At 46.9% G+C, this 23,573-nt stretch overlaps 1 protein-coding gene across 10 annotated transcripts in view; it reads right to left on the bottom strand.

The window, feature by feature from the left end:
* Positions 1–23,573, bottom strand: part of BLTP1 (bridge-like lipid transfer protein family member 1) — a 233,691-nt gene that overhangs the window by 164,033 nt on the left and 46,085 nt on the right. For all 10 annotated transcript variants that reach the window (XM_054029923.1, XM_054029925.1, XM_054029926.1 and 7 more), the window contains 3 exons: positions 23,082–23,275; positions 8,987–9,066; positions 3,326–3,476 (listed from right to left, as the gene is read on the bottom strand). In XM_054029923.1, coding sequence (XP_053885898.1) covers positions 3,326–3,476; positions 8,987–9,066; positions 23,082–23,275 — 425 coding nt within the window. The remainder of the gene's footprint in view (positions 1–3,325; positions 3,477–8,986; positions 9,067–23,081; positions 23,276–23,573) is intronic.

Raw genomic sequence — 23,573 nt, 5'->3', positions numbered from 1 at the left:
TGGGGATTTTACTTTTGGTGCTGTACCTTTTATTTTCTGTTTAACTAACCTCCTCATTTTTGTGTAGTTCCCCTTTCTGAAATTAAATGCTACAGTGTTGGGCCACTGTGGTGTTTTCCCCGCCACAGGGATGTTTACATTTAATTATATTATGGTCACTATTACCAAGCGCTCCAGCTATATTCACCTCCTGGACCTGATCCTGTGCTCCACTTAGGACTAAATCAAGAACTGCCTCTCCTCTTGTGGGTTCAAGGACTAGCTGCTTCAAGAAGCAGTCATTTAAGGTGTCAAGAAACTCTCTCTCTGTATCACGTCCTGAGGTGACATGTACCCAGGCAATATGGGGATAGTGGAAATCCCCCATTATTATTGCGTGTTTTATTTTAATAGCCTCTCTAATTCCCTGAGCATTTCACAATCACTATCACCATCCTGATCAGGTGGTCAGTAATATAGCAGTAGGGATATATTATTATTTGAGCATGGAATTACTATCCATAGAGATTTTATGGCACATTTTGGTTCATTGACTATTTTTACTTCATTTGATTCTACATTTTCTTTCACATATAGTGCCACTCCCCCACCAGCGTGACCTGTTCTATCCTTCTGATATATTTTGTACCCTGGTATTACTGTGTCCCATTGATTATCCTCATTCCACCAAGTTTCTGTAATGCCTATTATATCAATATCCTCATTTAATACAAGGCACTCTAGTTCACCCATCTTATTATTTAGACTTCTAGCATTGGTATATAATGGGATCGGCAACCTTTCAGAAGTGGTATGCCGAGTCTTCATTTATTCACTTTAATTTAAGGTTTCGTGTGCCAGTAATACATTTTAATGTTTTTTAGAAGGTTTCTCTCTGTAAGTCTATATATTACATAACTAAACTACTGTTGTATGTAAAGTAAACAAGGTTTTCAAAATGTTTAAGAAGCTTCATTTAAAATTAAATTAAAATGCTGATCTTACACCGCCAGCCTGCTCAGCCCGCTGCCGGCCTGGGGTTCCGTTCACCTAGGCCGGCAGCGGGCTGAGCGGGGCCTGCGGACAGGACCAGTCTGGAGTTCTGTCCGCTGGCTCCTGCCAGCCAGGGTCCCAGCTGCCGGCCCCGCTCAGCCCACTGCCTGTCTGGGGTCCTGGCCCTACCCACATAGAGTGGGTACCTACCTTCTCCCTGGTTCTGGCCCATTCTCTTCTTCTCTCTCTGCACTGAGCTGAGGGTGGGGGTGCACTGAGCACAGGGCTGGGGGTGAAGGAGCAGGCTGGGGGTTGGAGTGCAGGGTCTGGCCAGGAGCTAGAATGAGGGAGGGGGCTTAGGGTTCTGGCAGGAGATTTGGGTGTGGAGCGCTTACCTGGGCAGCTCCCATTTGGTGTGAGGGGTGCAGGTGGGAATGTGTGTGGGGGGGGTGAAGGAGCTCCCATTTGGTGCTCGGGGTGTGGGGGGGCCGGGTATGTGTGAAGGGTGCAGGAGTCAGGGCAGAGGGCTGGGGGCGTGTGAGGGGGTGCAGGAGTCAGGGATGGGGTATGGGGGGTGCAGGGGGTTGGGGTGTGAGGGGAGTGCAGGGGTCAGGGCAGATGGCCGGGGGGATGGGCTGGGATCGGGGGGTGCTCCCAGCCCCCTGCCCTGAGCGGCTCACGGCAGGGGACTGGAGGGATACGCCCTGATTCCACCCCCCCTTCCCCAAGGTCCCGCTCCTGCCTCTTCTCTGCCTCCTTCCCGGTCTGAGCAGCGAGGGCGATGGGGCTCCTCTTCTCCCCTCCCTCACAAGGCCATCGGAGGCAGGGAGGCGGAGCACGACACAGCACGCTGGCGGAAGAGGCGGGGGAGGGGGAAGATTGGCTGCTGGCAGAGCCTGCCCTACAGCAGCAGCCGGCAGGACCAAGCTTGCTTCTGCCCCCGCCAGAGAGAGCGGTAGGCGGGGGGCGGAGAAGAGCGGGCTGGGCCGGGCAGGATTTTTAATGGCATGCTGCTGCCTGCCGGGGTCCCGGCCGTCGGCCCCGCTCAGCCCGCTGCCGGGGTTCGGCAGCAGGCTGAGCGGGGCCAGCGGCTGCCGCAGCGTGCCATTAAAAATCGGCTTGCATGCTGTCTTTGGCACACGTGCCATAGGTTGCCAACCCCTGGTATATAAGCAGTTTAAAAACTTGTCACTTTTTAGCTGTCTCCCATTACATGATGTAATTGAATGAGACTTTTTTTTCATTTGACTTTTTTTCATCAGATCCTACCTGTATTTTATCATCTTCCATCCTTTCCTTTGAAAAGACCCACCTCTTTGGATCCTTTACCTGATCAACAACAATGCCACCATCACTGAGCAGGTTAAAATATGAAGTGTTCTAAAGGAGAGCAAGTTTTCTTGGTGATACTAAAAGTCAGAGGTTTTATGTTCCCAGGAATGCACTATGCTGTACACAGAAGTTCTTTCCTTTAGGTACTTCAAGATATTGTTTACTATCTATACTCCTTATGATCTGTACATTCTCACACTTCTATAAGGTAGTCCATCACAACAATTTCATAGATGGGTAAATGGCATACATCCAAGAGGGATAACAAGTATGTGATTCTTCTCAATATTTTTTTTCTTAAATGGGCAGATTGTCACCTTTATGCAACTTGTACCTTACCTGTAAACAGTCCCACTGACCTCAGTGGAATTACTCTCAGAGTAAAGTGCTATCCAAGGTAAGAAATGGTGGTAGAATCTAGGCTTGTAATTTAAGGCAAAAGGCCAAACCTGCAAGTATTCATTGGGATTCCATCAAGCATTTGCCTGTTCCCACCAATAATTCCAATTTGCAGAACAATCTTTTCCTCTTTATTAATTCCCTACCCTAATCTAAAGGGAAAAATTCATGAAGAGTTACAGTTTACAATATCCCTTTGCTCCAATTCTCCACAAAAAAATCATTACAGTTTTATTGCATACAGAAAATGGCAGAACTGTGGAGGGTTGTTTTTTTTTTTTCAAATGACTTAAGTGTAAATTTGCTACAGATACAGAAATTTGACAGCATCAGAGCTACTACATTCATTAAATAGGAATACAATTTATTGGTTGCTTATTATCTTTGTGAAGAATGGTCCTTAAATTCTGGAGGACATGCATAGCAGCTAACGCTGAGCCTACTATTAGGCCTAAACTACTGGACAGAGGTCCTTTAATTTCATATTTTGACTGTTTATACTTAGTAGTCTACCATGTACAATTAACAGCCTGAGCAGCAATATCAATGGAGACGTCATAACAATTTCCAAACAGGAAATTATATTCAAGATTAATATTTAAAATGCAATTCAGTTTAATACCTTTGCCTGTCAGCCCACGGTCCATAGTTGAAATCTGTTCCTTTCCCACATACAATGTCTAATCCCCAACATGGAGGCAGGTCTTGCAGTTTACTGTCTTCATCACTTGTTTCTCCATCATTATTTTCCTCTGTCTCCTCTGGTACAAGACCTGTAGCGTGTAATACAGCGAATATTACTTCAGGAAGCTGTTTCCAATTATGACAAATTTTTGCAGACTGCTACACAATTAAAGTATGCAGTTGTCAGTTTCATTCAAGAACATTGCAGGATATAAAAGAGTCAACCCATCCTTCATGTAGACTAAAGAGAAAGGAAGAGAAGGATATGACTGAAAGCAAGCAGCCAAGGAATTTTTCCAAAGCACTCAATGACAACTAACTTTGCTCCACTGAAGTCAATAAAATCCATTGAACCTACACTACATAATTTTAGCGGTAAAACCTGCCTTCTGTCAGCACAGCTTCGCACGTGGCACTGCCTTTTCAGTCCTGCTGACAAAACCCTCAACTACTGTGGGTCAAGTTAAATCATCTTCCTGAGCAGCATAAATCCTCTACTGACACTTACACTGGTTCAATGCCTGTGTGGACACTGTATTACCTGCACCAGTACAAACAGACCTCCAGCAATATTGCCACAATGACCCAGTCCTGGTGACTGCTCTCTGCTCAAATTTTTGAATTCTTCTGCTTAATGGTCACAGTGACCCCCTTTAAAACGTCCAGAGTTTTTGGAAATGCCTCTGTTCGCTAGCTCACTTCTGCAAACACACAGGTATGGCTCCATGTAAAGCTACAGCTAAAATGCCAGTGAACCCTAGTGCTACTGCCTACTACAGGAAAGTAGTCTTGGATGTCCTCAGCCAGTGAGGAGAGGAGCAATGGAACCGTAACTACAGAATTCACACAGGAACACAGATGTTTATTTGGACATTGCAAAGGAGATGCAGAAACTGAAATATGACAGGGATGAGTTCCAATGCCAGGCAATGGAGAAGGAACTGCAGCAGTCCTACCAAAAGGCAATGGAGGAAAACAAAAAAATTTGGTGCTGCCCTTCAGTGCTGCCACTCTATGTGGCGCTAGATGCCATAACAAGTAGGGACCCCAGCAACTAGTGACTAACAGTGGATGCTCCGTAATGTCCTGAGGAGGGCACACCAGAACTGCACAGTGATGAAGAGCTCACTAAGGAGTGAGACATGAGCCCACATATACCCAAGAAGCTCTGAGACCCAGCCAAACTCAGAGAGAACCCCCTGAAAAAGGTGTAATTTACTACCCCCCATTCTGCACATGGTTTTTAAAACAAAAAACTTTCTTCACAGCCCCCAACGCTTCACTATCTCCTATCTGTCCTTCACACACACCCTCAAAATGGCAGACAACTGCAAGTGGGCAGGGAAAAAGGGAATTCGATTTTAAAGTAGCCAATTTGTTTTAAGAGCACACAGTAGCATGAACAGGCCAAAAACAACAAAGAATACTTTAAGCAACCAAAAAGCATTCCCAAATAGATTATTTAGCAGGACGTTGATACATTCAAAAGAAACTTTTGCAGGAAGAAAAAAAATGTCCAGTAATATAAAAATACAGTAATGCAAATATAATTCGATCCATTCAAAAACAAAATGCATTCAAATTAAATACATCAAAAATACAGAAGAATGCTTGCAAACAATCCAGTAACTGATCACTGAGACTTCATGAATTCTACGCGATTGTGCAAGATTTTACTCTTTCCCCACAAAATAATTTATTCATGTGTCCCTCCCTGACAGAGGTCCCAAGCAGGTGCATCTGGTTTGGCATAAGGAGCAGCCAGGGGAGACATAAATCACCGCCTTGGGGGTCAGGAATGGGCGTGCATGCAAGACTACCCCCCGGGGCTACAGGGAGGGGCCAGCAGCCACGTGGAGCAAGCGCGCAGGAAGCCATCAGCTGTGCTGCTGGTAGTGGGCGGGGCCCTGAGCCATTTTAAATTGTCCAGGAAACGCATGTGGGGGGGAGTGCCCGGGGGTGGCAAGCGGGGCCAAGGGAGAGACCCAGCCCCAAAATTGCTGGAGCCCTGCAGGCCACACTGGGGAGGTTCTCGGGTGGCAGATGGCCTGCGGGCTGGGACTTTAAGACCCCTGATCTAGACCCTTTCCCCTGCAGAGTCCCATTTCCCTGCACCTGGACCCCCCACTGAGCAACCCACACCTAGATTGCCCCACACAGAACCCTCTTCTCCCATACATGGATCACCCACACTAAGCCCCTCCACACTTGGATCCTGCCAAGCTGACATGGAGGGGCAGGGCCCAGATGTGTTTCTGATGCAAGCTCAGGCCTGGCACTGTGTCAGGGTGAGGTGCAGCCTCACCGCCACGTCTGTGTCCCAGAGGAAGATGGAGGGTCTGCAGGGTGATCCCCTACCTCTATGCAGTAGTGGCCTGCACTTCCCACTGTCATGCTGGAGACTCCACTCCCATTTCCTTTCTAATCTATTGTCTAGAACAATTTCAATTCTACTCCAGTGACTTTATAGTGACATGCTGAGAACTACTTAACCATGCCATTCACTAAGGATGCAAGCTGGCAAAGCATTAGTTTCAATGGGGATACTCAGGTGCTGTACTTTATGCACATATTTAAGTGCTGTACCAGGTCATGCCCTAACTTCACTCCTAAAGATGTTCTGCTCTTTAGGGTATGTCTACACAGCAAAGAAAAACCCACAGCTGGCCTATGCCAGCCAACTCAGGCTCGTGGGGATTGGGCTACGAGGCTGTTTCATTGCTGTATAGACTTCTGAACTGGGGCTGGAGCCCAAGCTCTAGGACGGGGTGGGCAAACTTTTTGGCCCAAGGGCCACATCAGGGTTGCGCAACTGTATGGAGGGCCAGGTAGGGAAGGCTGTGCCACCCCAAACAGCCTGGCCCCCGCCCCCTATCCGACCCCTCCCACTTCCCACCCTCTGACTGCCTCCCTCAGAACTCCTAACCCATCCAACCCCCCCTGCTCCCTGTCCCCTGACAGCTCCCGGGGACTCCCATCCCCATCCAACCGCCCTCTGCTCCTCGTCCCCTGAGCATCCCCTCCCGGGACACCCCGTCCCTAACTGCCCCCCAAGATCCCACCCCCTTATCCAACCCCCCCGTTCCCCATCCCCTGACCGCCCCGCTAGAACCTCCACCCCATCCAACCGCCCCTCCTTCCTGACTGCCCCCCCAGGACTCCCTGCTCCCTTACCCAACCCTCCCCCCTCACTTCCCACCCCCTTACCAGCAGCAGGAGCTCGCAGCTGCGATGCCCAGCGAGAGCGGCAGGCCAGAGTGCGGCCCACGCAGCGGCGTGGATGCGGGGCAAGGGGGACAGCAGGGGAGGGGCCAGGGACTAGGCTCCCCGGCCGGGGGGCCAGGCAGGACGGTTCCGCGGGCCGGATGTGGCCCGCGGGCCGTAGTTTGCCCACATCTGCAATAGGACTCTGCACGTGGGGGGGGGGGAAGGGAGGGGGGGGCGAGGAGGGCGGGAGGCCTTGAGCTCCAAGCCCGGAAGTCTGAACAGCAATGAAACTGCCAGCCCCACAGGCTGAGCCCTGTAAGCCTGAGTTGGCTGGCACGGGCTAGCCGTGGGTTTTTCTTTGCTGTGTAGGCATACCCTTAAAGTCTTCTGTGCTTAGCATACATGGTAATATTAGTATTTCCATCAGCTCTGTGGAGTAAGAAATCTATTTGTCAAAAAACATTTCCTGAATCATCTTTGTTGTCTGTACTTGCTGACAGGTATTTTGAACTAAACTACCAAAATAATTGAAAATGGTACGATTATATTGTGTTATTTTGACAAATAAAATATGCAGAATTTTAAAACATTGCATGCAGAATTTGTAACTTTTTGGTACAAAATTCCCTCAAGAGTAAACCTGTCGGAGCAGCAATCACCCCCCATTTCTCTACTGTCAAAGCAGCCCTCATCTGGGGGTCTCTGTGCTGAAGGGAGCCTGGCACACAACTCCAGGAATGTGGCCTTCCACATATGAAAATTCTACAGCCACTAGATTTGCATCATGAGCCAATCCCACCATTCGGTGCTCGTTTCACAGGCTCAGAAACTGCTGCTCCATAGTGTGCAGCTGCTCAGTGAGTGCCTGCAGCACCTGGTGACTTTCATTCACTTTCCACATTACCCACACCTCTTCAGTTTTCTCTGCTGCAGACCCAGCTGTGATGGTACTTGTAGCGCCATAAGTACAGAACAATCAGCTGCTCTGTCTCTAAAACAGACAAGCCAGATCTACTGATCTGTTCCACATCCATGATTCTGACAACAAGATGGAAAACCAGCATGAGGAAGAGAAGACTATGGGATGGAACAGAGGAAACTGTGAGAATTTGATCCTCCAAATCCCACAATTGCCTGAGAAGAGCACTGGCAGCCCACAATGCACTGCCAAAAGATTTCTTAGAAGGAAATGCACTGAACAATGGCCCTGGGGACACTGGGATGTGTAATCACCATGCTGTCCTCCTTTTGCCAATACAACTTGTCAGTGTGAGGGCATGCTGCACCAGCAAAGACAGTCAAATGTGAATACAAACTAGTGATAGCAATGTCAGCAGCTGTATACTAGTAGAAATTTTACAGGTAAAACCTTCTAATGTAAATATGGTTGAATTTTTGCCATTTACTTCAATGTGGGTAGAGAGATAGGCCAACAATGAGCAATTCTGAAAATCCTACCCCATGTGTTCAAGAACTTAGGCCAAAGTTCTCTAACCTGCGTGCCTGAAGTTAAGCTCATAAAGGTATATTAAAGACTTGTCTACATGGGGAAAAAATGATCAGTTATACCGGTCTAGTTATAAACCCCTTCCGAAGTGACAAACGCTATGCCAAAAATGACCCACTATCCCAGAATAAGAGCATCTACACAGGAGGCTATAGTGGTACTACACTAGATTAAATTCACACCTTAGGTTATACTGAGAAAACTTCCCTGTGTACACAAGACCTTATACACCAATGTAGGAGTGGACTGATTTTCAAAAACGTCTGCAGTTCCCACTGATTTCACCTGGAGTTAGGTTTGCTTAGCATGGTTTTACAAAGCAGATGATTTCTATGTGGATGCTTAAATATAGTTTTAAGAAGTTTAATATTAGGCACTGAAAACTTGACATTTTCAGAAGTGTCTGAGGAGAATTAGGCACCAAACTCCCATTGATACCATTCTGAAAATCCCACCTCCAGGTCTGACCTTTTCCAGACCTGCAGAGAGAAGCCTGGATGTTGGGTTTATCTAAATGTTGACAATATTCATTATGAAGCACGACAGCTAAAAAATACTGTTAAAAACAGTGTTTTGACTCAAAATATAAATTAGTTTTCTTTTCCATTTATGTCAGTGGAACTTGCCCACCTGTTCCTGTCAATGACAACAATGTGAAAATTTAGTAGATAATACTAAAGAGGGGCAGGGACAGTCCATACACTTTCTTGCAACATTCTTATTGTCTCACATCTTGTGCTGACTCATCTAAGCTGGAGATCAAAAAAAGTCTTTCAGCATTCCAGAAAGACAATAGTAAGACATTAAAACTAATGGTACAGGAAGTCCTGATAAATAAACAGTGCACAAATTATGTAAATAACACTATTATTTAACAGAAGATACCTGGTTCATCCATGTAATAGTAGATGTCAACATCATTGGACTGCATTACAACAAAGCCTTCTCCCATTAACCTTGGTGGCCTGTTGTGAGGGAAAAAAGCGTTAGGTCAATAATGAAATGTATCCTAGAAGAAATTAACTATTATGAATTTAAATAAAGCTAAATTTGAATTTTTGGGTATCCTGAAAGAGAGAGTGCAGGTCATGCTCAGCTGTAAGCTCAGAAGTAATGTAAGTACATAGACAATCTTAGAATCAATTGATAAACTTGCCATTAGTAGTAACTAATCCACTTTTAGAAAGGCATTTGTACAGAAAATATTTTTTAGGCTGTCAGTGTCCTAATGATAGTACTATAAAATATCCTGCAGGTTACCCAGATCTGAGGAAAGCCTCAGGTCTCTTACTAATCAGTTCCTCTCAGAGTCTCCAATATTGTAGGAATGGTGCTGCAGGTTCAGTGGCTGACCTTCCTGCTAGTGCAGACTAATTCTAGTAAGTATTTTGTGGTTCCATAGTAACTTCCATCTCATGATCTCAAAGCGTTTTACAGACATTAATGAATTAAACCTCAAAAACTTTCTATAAAGCAGGTAACTATCCCGTTATATAGGTGGGGAAACTCAGAAAACAGAGAAGTTGTTCAAAGTCATAGTCTATAGCAGAAATGAAGAGCGTAGGGGTCAGATTTTGTGCTGTGCCTCTAAGAGATGCAGCACAGAAATCTCAATCCCTAACAAGTGAGGGCTATGGTGGTTTTAACGTTATCTATGCTATCTCCCAATTCTGGGCTGCTCCATAGGCTGCATAGGCCCCTACTGTAACTTAGTCTGGCCCTCAGGACTGTCTAAATAACAAAAGTCTCCCTATGCAGCCCTATGGGCTGCAGTATTGCCTGGAATCACTGCATGTGCACCCCCAACATAGCCTCCTCCTACTCATCACCCCCTCTTCACCAGGTCTTGCAAGGAGGTCATCAGGAAGCAGACTCATGACTGTCTTCTGCAGCATCTGCCCCAAGGAAATCCCTTCCCTGACTGAATATGGGTCTTTTAGGACCCTCTTTATGTTGCTCTGGCCCTTTTTACCCAGCCTCAAGGGGCTGGCCCAGGACAAAGGATTTCACCCTAGGCTTTGATTTCCAGTCTAGGGTTTTAACCATGAGATCACCACAACAGATGTATTTGGGGAGTAGGGGAGGAGAAAAGAAGAAAATATAGTATATAGCTTTTTAAATTATTTAAAGTTTCAGAATGAGGGACAACAGAGACCTTAGGAGAAGGAAAATAGTTAACACGCCAGTGCGTAGTGCAGTGAGATCTCACACTTACTGCAGTATTCAGAAAGTTCACATACCACGCAAAGCATAAGCGATTTCTGAAAATAAACCTATTTTTTGGTATTTAAGTCTCTTTTCATTGGTCATTACTGTTTTTTCTGAATAAGGACATCATTGGTGTCACTAGTAGTATGGCAACATAATATCTGATTGTAAACTAGCACAGTAATAAAACGTTAACAGAAAAATAGTTATGTGCTTTGTTAAATACAAAAAAGACAGTTACTCACTTTTGTAACTGTTGTTCTTCAAGATGTGTTGCTCATATCCATTCCAATTAGGTGTGCGCGCGCCGCATGCACGATCGTCAGAAGATTTTTACCCTAGCAACACTCGGTGGGTTGGCTGAGACACCCCCTGGAGTGGCGCCCTTACGGCACTGGATATATGCCCCTGCCAACCCAGCGCCCCCTCAGTTCCTTCTTGCCGGCTACTCCGTCAGAGGGGAAGGAGGGCAGGTTTGGAATGGATATGAGCAACACATCTCGAAGAACAACAGTTACAAAGGTGAGTAACCATCTTTTCTTCTTCGAGAGCTTGCTCATATCGATTCCAATTAGGTGACCCCCAAGCCTTACCTAGGCGGTGGGGTTGGAGTTAGAAGTCGCGGAATGGAGGACTGCTGAACCGAATGCAGCATCACCGCGGACTGCTGCACTATCGCATAGTGGGAAGCGAAGGTACGTACTGATGACCAAGTTGCTGCCCTACATATCTCCTGTATGGGTACATGAGCCAGAAAGGTGGAGGACGAAGCTTGAGCCCGAATAGAGTGGGCAGTGAGTCGTGTAGTTGGGACACCAGCCAAGTGATAGCATGCAGGGATGCATGATATAATCCAAGATGAGATTCGCTGTGTGGAGACCAGGAAGCCCTTCATCTGGTCTGCCACAGCTAGGAACAGCTGGGACGTCCTCCTAAAAGGTTTTGTTCGTTTGATGTAAAAGGCGAGAGCCCTACGAACATCTAGGGAATGCAGCTATTGCTCTTGTCGTGTAGTGTGTGGCTTCAGAAAGAAGACCGGAAATAAGAGGTCTTGATTGACATGGAAGGCAGACACCACCTTAGGGAGGAAGGTGGGGTGTGGTCGCAGCTGTACCTTGTCCTTATGGAACACCGTATACGGTGGGTCTGAAGTGAGGGCTCGAAGCGCCGACACACGTCTCGCCGAGGTGATAGCGACAAGGAAGGCTGTCTTCCAGGAAAGGTACAGAAGCGAGCAGGTGGCCATCAGCTAGAAGGGAGTCTAGATAGGACCAGACTGAGATTCCACGGAGGGGCTGGATGTCGAATTTGTGGGTACAAACGTTCCAGACCTTGAGGAACCTGCTGACCATGGGATTGGAGAAAACCGAGCACCCGTTTTCGCCCGGGTGGAAGGCTGAAATCGCTGCTAGGTGTACTCTGATGGATGAGACAGCCAGGCCTTGCTGTTTCAGGGACCAGAGATAATCTAGGATGGTAGGTACTGGCGCCTCCAGAGGGACAGTATTGCTCAGGGCACACCAGCAGGAGAAGCGCTTCCATTTGGCCAGGTATATGGACCTAGTAGAGGGCTTTCTGCTACCCAAGAATACTTGCTGCACTGAACGGGAGCAACGCAGCTCACATTGATTTAGCCATGCAGCATCCATGCTGTGAGATGGAGGGACTGCAGGTCCGGATGACATAGTCTGCTGTGCTCCTGAGTGATCAGGTCGGGCCACAATGGTAGAGGAATTGGTTTGGTCACCGATAGATCGAGGAGTGTGGTGTATCAATGTTGCCTGGGCCACGCCGGGGCAATCAAGAATAAGCAGGCCTTGTCTCGTCGCAATTTGAGAAGGACCTTGTGAACTAATGGGAATGGAGGAAAGGCGTAGAACAGATGGTCTTTCCACTGCATCAGGAAGGCCTCCAATAGGGAGCCCGGGGAGCGTCCCTGGAGAAAACAGAACACCTGGCACATCCGGTTCTCATGAGAGGCGAAAAGATCTACATGGGGAAACCCCCACTTCCGGAAAACAGAAGTGATCACGTCCGGACAAATCGACCACTCGCGAGCCAGGGAGGACCTGCTGAGGCAATCTGCCAAGGCGTTCTGGGCTCCTGGGAGAAAACGCCACCAGGTCGATCGAGTGGGCTATGCAGAATTCCCACAGGTGAATGGCTTCCTGACGGGGGGGGGGGGGGGGGACGATCGTGCTCCCCCTTGCTTGTTAATGTAAAACTGTGTCTGTGAAAATTGTGACAACGGCCCCGAAGGTGTTTCCGGAATACCCGACACGCCAGGTGTACCGCTCTCAGTTCCTGTACGTTGATATGCAGGGTTATCTCCTGTGCGGACCAAATGCCCTGCGTGCGAAGGTCTGCGAGGTGAGCGCCCCAGCCCAGAGATGAGGTGTCCATGGTCAGGACTAGAGAGGGCTGGGGGGCATGGAATGGCATCCCCCCCACACACAAAGCTGGGGTTTAGCCACCAACCCAGAGAGGATAAGACCTCCGGCACCGTGAGTACTGTGTCCAACTTGTCTCGGCCTGGACGGTACACTGACGAGAGCCAGGCCTGAAGCAGACGGAGGCGTAATCTGGCATGTCTGGTCACGAAGATACACAATGCCATGTGGCCCAGTAGACCAAGTCACATGCGTGCTGTTGAGGTCGGGAAACTTTGGAGGCCATGAATAATAGTCGCCATGGACTGGAAGCGGGCCTGCGGTAGGCACGCCCTGGCGAGATTCGAGTCCAGGATTGCTCCAATGAAGTCTATTCTTTGGGTTGGCTGCAAAGTGGACTTTTCGGCGTTGAGAAGTAGGCCCAACTGTCTGAACAAGCTCATGACGAACCGAACATGAGACCGCACCTGGAGCTCGGAACGACCCCGAATGAGCCAGTCATCGAGGTACGGAAACACTTGGATCCGATGCCGATGGAGCGAGGCTACTACGATGTCCATGCGCTTTGTAAAGACCCTTGGCACTGTGGACAGGCTGAAGGGGTGGACGGTAAATTGGAAATACTGTTGGTTGACCACAAAGCAGAGGAAGCGCCTGTGCGGCGGGTAAATCGCTATGTGGAAGTATGCGTCCTTCATGTCGAGGGCGGAGTACCAGTCTCCAGGATCCAGGGAAGGGATAATGGTCCCCAGAGAAACCATGTGGAACTTCAACTTTACCATGAATTTGTTGAGTCCGCGCAGGTCCAGGATGGGTCGTAGTCCCCCCTTTGCCTTTGAGATTAGGAAGTAACGGGAGTAAAATCCCCTGCCCCTCAAATCCCTTGGGACCTCTTCCACCGCTCCGATAGACAGGAGCGCATGTACCTCCTGTAAGAGGAATTGCTCGTGAGAGGGGTCCCTGAGAGGGACAGGGTGGGAGGGGGGCGAAACAAACTGAAGATGGTATCCAGTTTCCACCATGCGTAGGACACAGCAGTCTGACGTTATGCGGGACCACGCAGTGAGGAAATAGGAGAGGCGGCTGAAGAAAGGCGGGAAAGGATCCTGCAAGGACACTGGTGCTCTGCCCTCGGGCGCACCTTCATAAGTTTTGCTTGGGGCCCGCCGATGGTTTTGGGGGGCCCTGATTCTGGCCTGATTGAGGACCAGATTGTCTCCTCCTACCACCGTGATCACGCCTCCTGGCGAAGTCCTGTCGCGGTCGAGGGTTAGGGTAGGTGCGCTGTGGTTGGGGCCGGAAGGATCTGCGTTGCATCACCGGGGTATGCATGCCCAATGAGCGCATGATGGCCCGGTTATCCTTCAGACTCTGAAGTCTAGGGTCAGTTTTGTCTGAGAATAACCCCTGGCTGTCAAAAGGCAGGTCTTGAATTGTCTGCTGCAGCTCCAGTGGAAGACCGGACACCTGCAGCCATGAGATGCGGCGCATAGCCACGCCAGAGGCTAGGGTCCTAGCCACCGAGTCCACTGCATCTATCGATGCCTGCAGGGATGTCCTCACTACTGTCTTGCCCTCCTCGAGCAAGGCCCCAAGCTCCTCCCTGGACTCCTGAGGAACCAACTCCTTGAACTTCCCCATCGAGTTCCAGGTGCTGTTCTAATTATAACAGCTCAAGAGGGCCTGCTGGTTAGCTACCCTGAGCTGTAGGCCGCCAGTTGAATATATCTTGCACCCGAATAAATCCAGGCGTCTCACGCCCTTAGACTTAGGGGCGGGCGCTTGCTGGCCGTGTCTCTCCCTCTCATTCAGACTGTACAACGAGGGGCAAGGTTGGGGGTGAATATACAAGTATTCATAGTCCTTGGAGGGAACCAAGTACTTCCTCTCCACCCCTCTGGCAGTGGGAGGAATAGACGCTGGGGACTGCCAGATCGTATTGGCATTAGGCAATAAACGGCAAGGCTACACGTGTGGGGGCATTAGCCGATAAAATGTCCACCACTGGATCCTCGACTTCCACCACCTCATCCACCTGGAGGTTCATGTTCTGTGCCACCCTATGTAGCAATTCTTGGTGTGCACAAAGATCTATAGGTGGTGGGCCAGAGGAGGATGTGCCTGCCACCACCTCGTCAGGGGAGGATGAGGAGGACACCCCCAGGACTAATGGATCCTGGGGAAGGTGTATTTGGGGAGGGTCCGGTTGCCCTAGGTCCACAACACGAGGGGCATGGGCTGTCGCCTCCAAGGCCACCGGAGGAGAGTGGCTCACAGTGGCCTCTGGCACTCGGGGCTCCGAATGGGCAGAGTGAGAAGCCCCTGAAGGGACACCTGGGGTCTGGTAGTATGCCCAAGGGGTCCAAAAGGACCATTGCGGGTGTCCATGGTCAGGATCCTGTCCTTCGTCTTGCCCCTGGCTAGCACCGTCCGCGTCTTGGCCCTGGATGTGGTAGCCGCTCCCCGCTTAGGATGACATTGAATTTGGTCGTGAAGGCCAAGGCGGTGCCGAACGCACATGCAGTGTCGCGCCGTCCCGCGCTGTTGCTCCATCCCTGGGAGATGGAGACCGGTGCAAAGGTCTCGAGTGGTACCGCCATCGGGATCGGGACCGACTGTCATATCGGTGCCGGAAGGCCGATCTAGATCTCGACGAAGACCTAGGGGCCAGGCGGTGCCGGGATCAGCTGCGAGACGATCGGTGCTGGGAGCTGGACTGATACCGATCATACCATGAGGGAGACCTTCGTGAGGCACAGCGGTGCTGCGAGTACAACCGGCGCCGAGATGGGTATCGGTGCTGAGACTGCAAGCGGTGCCAAGTCCGAGACCATCGACAAGATCGGGACCACGACCTGGAGTGGGACTGAGATCGGTGCCGACCTGTCTCGCTCTGCGATGGAGGGCGCATGAAGGCGGGCTTCCCCTATTGATGAGACAGTTTGCACCGGCGGTGCCGGAGGGTGAGACGATCTCGGCTCAGTCAGCGCAATCAGGTTGCGAGCAGTAGAGAACGTCTCCGGAGTGGACGGCAGACCGAGCTTGACCACTGTGTGCACCGGGGAGCTTGTGTGCACTGGACTCAATGGCGCTTGCGGCACCGGAATCGACGGTGTCGGCGTTGGAGCCTTCGTGGGGCGGTCCGGCACGGGGCGTTCCTCCAATGGGGGCATAGGCGGTGCCTGCAACTGTGCAGGAGCAGCAGGTGGTTTGTGCTGCTTCTTGGGCCCCAGAGACAGTGAGCGGTGTCACGTCTGTACCAGTGCCGGAGACGTCCGGTGCAGAGAGTCTTTGCTGGTGCCAGGTTGTTCTGGTGCCGGAGGTGCTTTGGACCGACAGTGCCTGGTCTGCGTGCGGTGCCAAGGGCACCGGGCTAAGTGAGCTGTTTTAAATGAAAGTCCCGCTCCTTTTTTGTCTGCAGCCTGAATGCCTTACAGATGCGGCACTTATCTGGTTGATGGGATTCCCCAAGGCACTTCAGACAGGAGTCGTGGGGGTCTCGCGTAGGCATTGGCTTAAGGCAGGCCTTGAAACCCGGAGACATAGGCATGAGCCCGGGTACCAGGAAGGAGGGAGGGGAGAAACCCCCCCTTTCCTCAAACTACTATATACACTATACTACTATATATACTAACTATAAACTTTTAACTACAACTAGAAACTACAACGAACTATAATACAACTAACTAGAGAACAAAAAGACGAGTAAAGAGCTAGGGAAGTGGAGATCAGCTATGCTGCGCTCCACAGTTCCAACGACTGTCACGAGCGGTAAGAAGGAACTGAGGGGGCACTGGGTCGGGACCCAGTCGTAAGGGCGCCACTCTAGGGGGCGCTTCAGCCGACCCACCGAGTGTTGCTAGGGTAAAAATCTTCCGACGATCATGCACATGGCGCGCACGCACCGAATTGGAATCGATATGAGCAAGCACTCGAAGAAGAAAACTGTTTAAATAACCTACACCATTTTAAAAGTTAAAAAGTTAATAAGAAACCATCCTATGTTCTTTTTTTCACTGTCTTTTAAATCTGTTTTCAAAATGCAGTAGGTCAGTTAAAATATTTTAAATTAAAACAACCTGAAGGAGGATTTAACTCAACATATTGAAATATCAGGTTCAGTTTGAGATACTTATTCTCACACAAAGAGAGACTTGTACGTTACCTTATTACGTAATCAACTACTGAAGCCCTACTTTTAATTTTCATTTACTTTGTTAAAGAGTTGCTTTCTCCTTGTCCTACATTCAATTATTTTATTTGTTAATTGTTTTCCTACAAAAATAGCATTCAGGGCCACAGGGACAGATCATCTTCAGTAATTAGACCATTAGTATAATACTGTATGTCCAAATCTGATATTCTTCCTGTAACTGTATAGGAGGAGTCATGAAGTAAGATTATCTGATAAAACAATGTTACCTTGACATGGCTGTTCTATACTATATACCCTTCTAAAAGGACATACATGAAACATAGGAAAATGTTAAAAAAATTGTGACAAGAATAAATATATTCCTAGTTTTCTTAATCCCATGCATCTTTAGAACATTAGAATTCCTATGGTTAATTACAACCTTATACTAGGTCTCTTTTGTTAGGAATACATAGCTCAATTTAGAACAAGCCATTTCAGATGCAGGGTACCCTGGCCATTTACACCCAACAGGAGGAAATATGAATAATTTTACTTACAGTATAACAATATTACATCATCATAAACAGAAACAACCCAAGTTAAAGATGCATTACAGTTTCTATTCATTTATAATTTTCCAGAGCTTTCACTTTTCAGGCTAAAATTTTCCTGAATTGGGCTCTGCCTCTAGATGACTTTTTAAAAAATCTAATTTTGTTCATAAGTGAGAGGAAAGGGGGAGAAGGAAACTACCTTTTTTAATCAAAATACTACTGTGATCTTTCCTTCAGCAGCCCACAAATGTGGTGGTCTGGGATAGAAAGACTGAGTATGGTATAAAAATAGCCTTAATGGAAGAAAGCACCTTTGAACATTCTGATTAAAATTAGTTTGGTTTTCACTGAATTATGACGCTTTGAAAATGGCACATCACACACATGCACACACTTCGCAGATGAAGTTTTTGCAAGCAGCTAAGACGACAATAATGTGCATGTATGCATGGGCTCATTTTGCCACACACTGACGAATGTAGTAGGTACGGCCTCCTGTTTCAAGTGCACACAGACTTGAGACCAGATCGCTTCACTCCCGTTAAGGTGGCTTTTAAAGGAGATCTGCTACAGTGAATTTTCCAAAGTGCACAGATAAGAGCTCCTCTTTGCCAGATCTGCAGGAAAGAAGCTCTGCAAACACACCACTTAAGATCAAAAAAGTTAACTTAGATGTATGCATACATGCATTAGACTAAATGCAAGGAATGAAGTTAACTGTAAAGGTCATTTAGCTGCAGACATATGTGGCCAGTATATGCCAGCAATTTTTCATTATTTCTCTGTGTTTATTTGAACTGAAGTATGTTGTATAACTATAGTTTACCCTGTCTTTTTCACATTCCTAGATTTGTATCTGGCACACATAGTAGGGTTGCCAGGTGTCCAGTTTTTGACTGGAATACCTGGTCAAAAAAAGAACCCTGATGGCTCCAGTCAGCACCACTGACTGGGCTGTTAGAAGTCCGGTTGGCATGGGACTGGCAGGCTCCCTACTTGGCTCCGCACAGCTCCCTGGAAGCAGCAACATGTCCCTCGGCTCCTAGGGGGGCTCCGTGCACTGCCCCCACCCTGCACTGCCAGCTCCGCAGTGCCCATTGGCCAGGAATCAACGCCCATGGGAGTTGCAGAGGCAGCGGGCAGAGCCGCCTAGGAGCCAAGAAACATGTTGCCACTCGCAGGGAGCCAGCTGAGGTGAGCGTTGCCCAGAGCCTGTACTCCGAAACCCCTCCCACTCCCCAACCCCCTGCCCCAGCCCTGAGCCCCCTCCCACACCCAAATTCCCGCCCAGAGCCCACACCCCGAATCCCCTCCTGCACCCCAACCCCCTGACCCAGCTTGGAACCCCTCCCACACTCCAAACCCCTCAGCCCCAGCCTGGATCCCCCTCCTGCACCCCAAACCCCTCATCTCCAGCCCCACCCCAGAGCCCACACCCCCTGCCACATCCCAACCCCCTGCCTCAGCCCGGAGCCCCCTCCCCCTCCCTCATCCCTGACCCCACCCCAGAGCCGGAACCCCCAGCCAATGCCCTCACCTCCTCCCATACCCCAACCCCCTGCCCGAGTCTGGTGGAAATGAGCAAGTGAGTGAGGGTGAGGGAAAGCGAGCAACACAAGGAGGAGGGATAGAGTGAGCAGGAGGTGGAGCCTCAGAGAAGGGGTAAGACCTCAGGAAGGGGAGGGGAAGAAAACAAGGCAAGGGCATTCGGTTTTGTGCAATTAGAAAGTTGACAACCCTAACACATACTAGTACACACATGTATCTAAGGCTATAAAAAATTGTGCTTGAGAAAATTATGTTCGTATAATCAGAACTACTGTAATGCATATTCACATAAAGGGGCATGTGAAACAAACTTTTGCATATCCTGAATGAGCATTTAACTTTGCAACCTTAGTGTTTTAGCTTTTAAGTTTGAGCTTAAACAAAATAATTAAACTTTAAGAATTTTGAGTAGTGCCCACTTGAGAAAAGAGTGTACCAGAAAATGACACTTATATTCCAGTAACTTCATGTTTGACAAATCCATAAAAGCCATTTGAGGTGGGTTGGGGGCAGGGGAGGGAGAGAGACACAAAGAGATGCACATAGGAAAGCTATACCAGCCGAGAGAAGGAATAAATAAGAGAAGGGGCCAACTCCTCCTGTCTCCCACCTTAAGCCAGATACCACCACCCGCAGCTCCTTCACCTCTACACTGTTCCATTTTCAGGAGAAAAAACAGAATAACTTACAATAAATGGCAGCACAGGAGAAGACCGTATTTATGCATCTACGTTTCCTTTTACTGTTCTCTCTGTCCTTTCCCTTTCCTGTATTTTCTTCCCTGCATCTGCAAGTTAAAGTCCTCCCTTTTTGTTTCTTGCTCTTCTCCATTTGTATTTTTACTTGTTCTTCCTGAATCCACCTGGATTTTCTCTCATTTTCTATGCCTCTCTTTTTTCTTTTCAATATGTTTTTTCTCCTCTCACTGCTTACATACCCTATGAAACAGGATCTCTTTTGCACCCGTGCCCTGCCAGAGTCTGGTGTTCTGTTGCAGGAGAATTGAGAAACACAGCAGCTGACTCAGGCCCGATAAGTAGCCACCTGCATATAGAAATGATGTGGCTGAGTTTCCTGTAGGATCACTACTCGCAGTGCTTCTCAAGTCAGAAACAGTCTATTTTTCCATATCAAGCCACCGCTAGGTATCCATTAGTTTTGCAGGGAGGAGGCAGTTTAGGATGACAGCCTGCATTAACTTTGGGGTGTAGGATGGTTGGTCCCTGAAGGGCATATAGGCTTAACCAGCTTGTCACCTATTTCACCAGCTGATCTGGCTAACTAACCTGTCTCATGTCCCAGGCTGCAGCAGGTTTATGAAAGCTGGAACAAAGTACTCAATGTTATAAAACCAAAAAGGGCATTGGGACAGGCCCTAAAGATAAGACCATTCTCACTTTTCAAGGATACATGGTCAATCTAGGTGAGTCTTACACTAAACATGTCCATATGTTCTCTGCATACACTCTCCCAATCCAGGACCAGGAGTTGCAAAGGAAGCAAAGAGAACAAAGGAAGATCCTTAGTGGAGGCAGGGGAACAAACTAATAACTTGAATATGTTAATCCTATTTTGCATTAATCTTGTTAGTTTATTTTCAGTACCAGTTGAAGAAAATTCCTTTGTTATTTTCCCAGAGAATTTGTAGTTAGCTACTCTCTATTTATTCTCCCTCACAGAGAAATTTCTCAGCCTTCTCCTATCTTTAGAAACAGCAAGGCTGAACGTGTGCGTTTCATACACACAGACACTCGGGAATACTTTATAAACCAAAAGATATATTATACACGCATAATGCAGACAGATAATTCATTCTTGGAGTCAGGGTTGTAAATACATACAAGGACAGAAAGCCAAATATTTCAAAGTTAAAGCTACACTTAAACTCCTCAACATTTGAAAGTACAGAAATGCTGAATTACAGTTATCTTAACTCTACTCCAGTGTCCCACCACAACATAAACCATCCTCAAAACAAAACATCTTTCATACAATTAGTATTTCAACAAACTCTTAATTAAGTCAGAACCTCTGTAGGTTGTGACATTTTTTTCCATGAGTCCAGGCTAACGTGAAGTCGAAAATTTTCAGTTTTAAAAAATAAATAAAATCCTCTCCAATCACGCTGGGATCTATAAAGAACAAGCCATAAACTGAGATATAAAATTCTTTCCTGATAATTATATTCACAGTGTAGCAATGAGCAATCACTAAAAGAATCACAGTTGAGCATCAGTCCAATAAGGCTATCAGGCACTAGTGTAAGGATTTTTAATACTTTTAAACTTAACTATTAGGCTTTCATCTTCAGTGAGAGTATCTAACCAGACCAGAGTATCGATCCCTAGCTACATAGGCTGCAGTAGTGATCTACAAGGATACTAAAGGAATGTCTAAAGGACTCCATCCTTTTATAGGTTTTTTGGAGAAAAACATTGCTTTCAAACAATGTTCCCATGACAAAAATTAGGATTGGATTAACTGAACATTTAGGATACAGTTAGCTATACAAAAAGGCGTATTTCCATCTCTCTCCACAATGAGAGTCCCTGTCTGGCCATTTTTCTTTTCAGGAATCAAACATGAGATACAAAAAGAAAACAATAAAAAGAAAACAGAATGGCAATGCTGTAAGTGACAGTGTGAAGCTAAACAGTGCAAAACTCAGGAAGGAGTTCCTGCCAACTCTCTCTAGATTTTGATAGCTCAACACCTTAATCTGGACTGTTGGTAGTTCTAGTTCCAGAGTAGGGGAAAGGAATAAAACTGCCAAACGCTTTTTTTTTTTTTTAAATTAAAAGGATATCTTATATTACATCTTCAAAAGTTACAAAGACAAATTTATTCCTGACTTATGTATGATAGTAAACTCTTAACTTAACCCTTATCTCAACTAAGAACAGTCTGTTGAAGTTCAAAATTTACTCCTCAATTCAATGAGGCATCCTCCAGAAAATGCTGGTTAGTGTATATATGTATGACTAATCATATATAGAATAAGACCAGACAAACACACTCTTTTCCAGAGATATTACACAGAATTTACCTTCTGTTGAGCAAACAACATTTTTAAGACCTGAAAATGAAACAGCTTTGCCCTAAAGGGTCTGTTTGCACATAAAATATTGCTGGAGAAAATCTACTTAAAGAACCCTGTCATGGTAGACAGAATTTTGTGCCTGTCTACATGTTCATACTGTTTCACTGCGAAAATGTACGCACATTACACTGTATCCATCTAGGCACACATACTATGCGCGTTGCTATGGTATCCAGCCACCATACACAGCTTGCAATTTCCTTCCTTCGCCTGTCATCTCTGCTCAGAATTTTTTCAGAACTGTGTTCTAGTCAAGGAGCAGGACATGCAGAAGTGTAAGAATGAACAACTTGCATTACATATATGATCCACATTTTACTTGGATTTACCATTGTATCATAAATCAGGTAACCATTTTTCTCATCTTAAATCAGTCAGATAACCACCCTCGTTTTAAATTTAAGGAAGTTCAGTAATAGCCCCTAATAATAAATAGAATTGCAATAAAAATTTAAAAGGTAGGTTAGTTTGGTGTTTGACAATCTTGAGGATTCCTTAAGATCATGTTCCTCAAAACTTTTTGACTTCCTACTATAACTAACACGGTGCAGCTTTTCATATAATTTCACATTTTTCACTATTTTCAATAGCTATAACTGTATATAAAGTGACTATATGCAAGTCAACATCTCAGCCTGTATTTGTCCTAAAACTTACAGCTGCAGACATAGGCTTTAGCAGCAAGCAGCTTGTAGCAGAACTTAATTGAAATAACATGGGTTTATTTAATTAATGTGAGATACTAATCAATCACAGCAAAAAGTGCACAGAAGAGTTCTAAGGTCATAGCAAAACAGCAGTAACTCTTGCACGTCTCTCTATAAATATTACTCTGTTAAAGGTCAAATGTCCAAAGGCTCTCTAGAGGCAAAGGTGTTAACTAATTAGACCCAACGGCACGAAGAAAATGAAACCATACTAACAGAAACAAAAGGCAGTCTTGGTTTTTTATGTGTTTTTGTAAAGACAACCTACAACAACAACAAAAGAACAGGCTAAAATGTCAGATTATATCTGGATTCTTAAAAATAAAATCTCTTACTCGTCAGTTTGAAGACCAACATATCTTGGACTGGGAACTAACATGACTCTGACATTTTCCAGTTTTCCCTTCAAAATGTGCATAAAATGGTCAAGGTGACTTGAAGGTGGTTTCGTGGTATATGTTAAGAAAGCATCATCAAAGTTAATGCAGAGTGTTTGTGGCTGATAATGATTCCCAAATGCCAAGCGACCCTAAGTTAAAAGAAAGATCAATTACTTTATTTTGCATTGTTTTGTTTACACTACTTACACAGATAACTAACCAGTCTACCATGCCAGTAAAGACTATGAGTGAAATCTTAGCCACAATGAGGCAGTGGCAAAACTTCCACTTACTTCAGTGAGTACATCTACGATAAAAGACTTGTGGCATGGCTGCGGCTGGCCCAGGTCAGCTGACTTGGGCACGTGGAGCTGAAAATGGCAGTGTAGACATACAGGCTTGGGCTGGAGCCCAGGCTCTGGGATCCTCACCCTTGTGGGGTTTTGG

This window comes from Malaclemys terrapin, chromosome 5 (genome assembly GCF_027887155.1).
Source record: "Malaclemys terrapin pileata isolate rMalTer1 chromosome 5, rMalTer1.hap1, whole genome shotgun sequence".
Lineage (NCBI taxonomy): Eukaryota > Metazoa > Chordata > Testudines > Emydidae > Malaclemys > Malaclemys terrapin.
The sequence above is the reverse complement of the archived record's forward strand: the minus strand, read 5'-3'. Positions and strand labels throughout refer to the sequence as shown.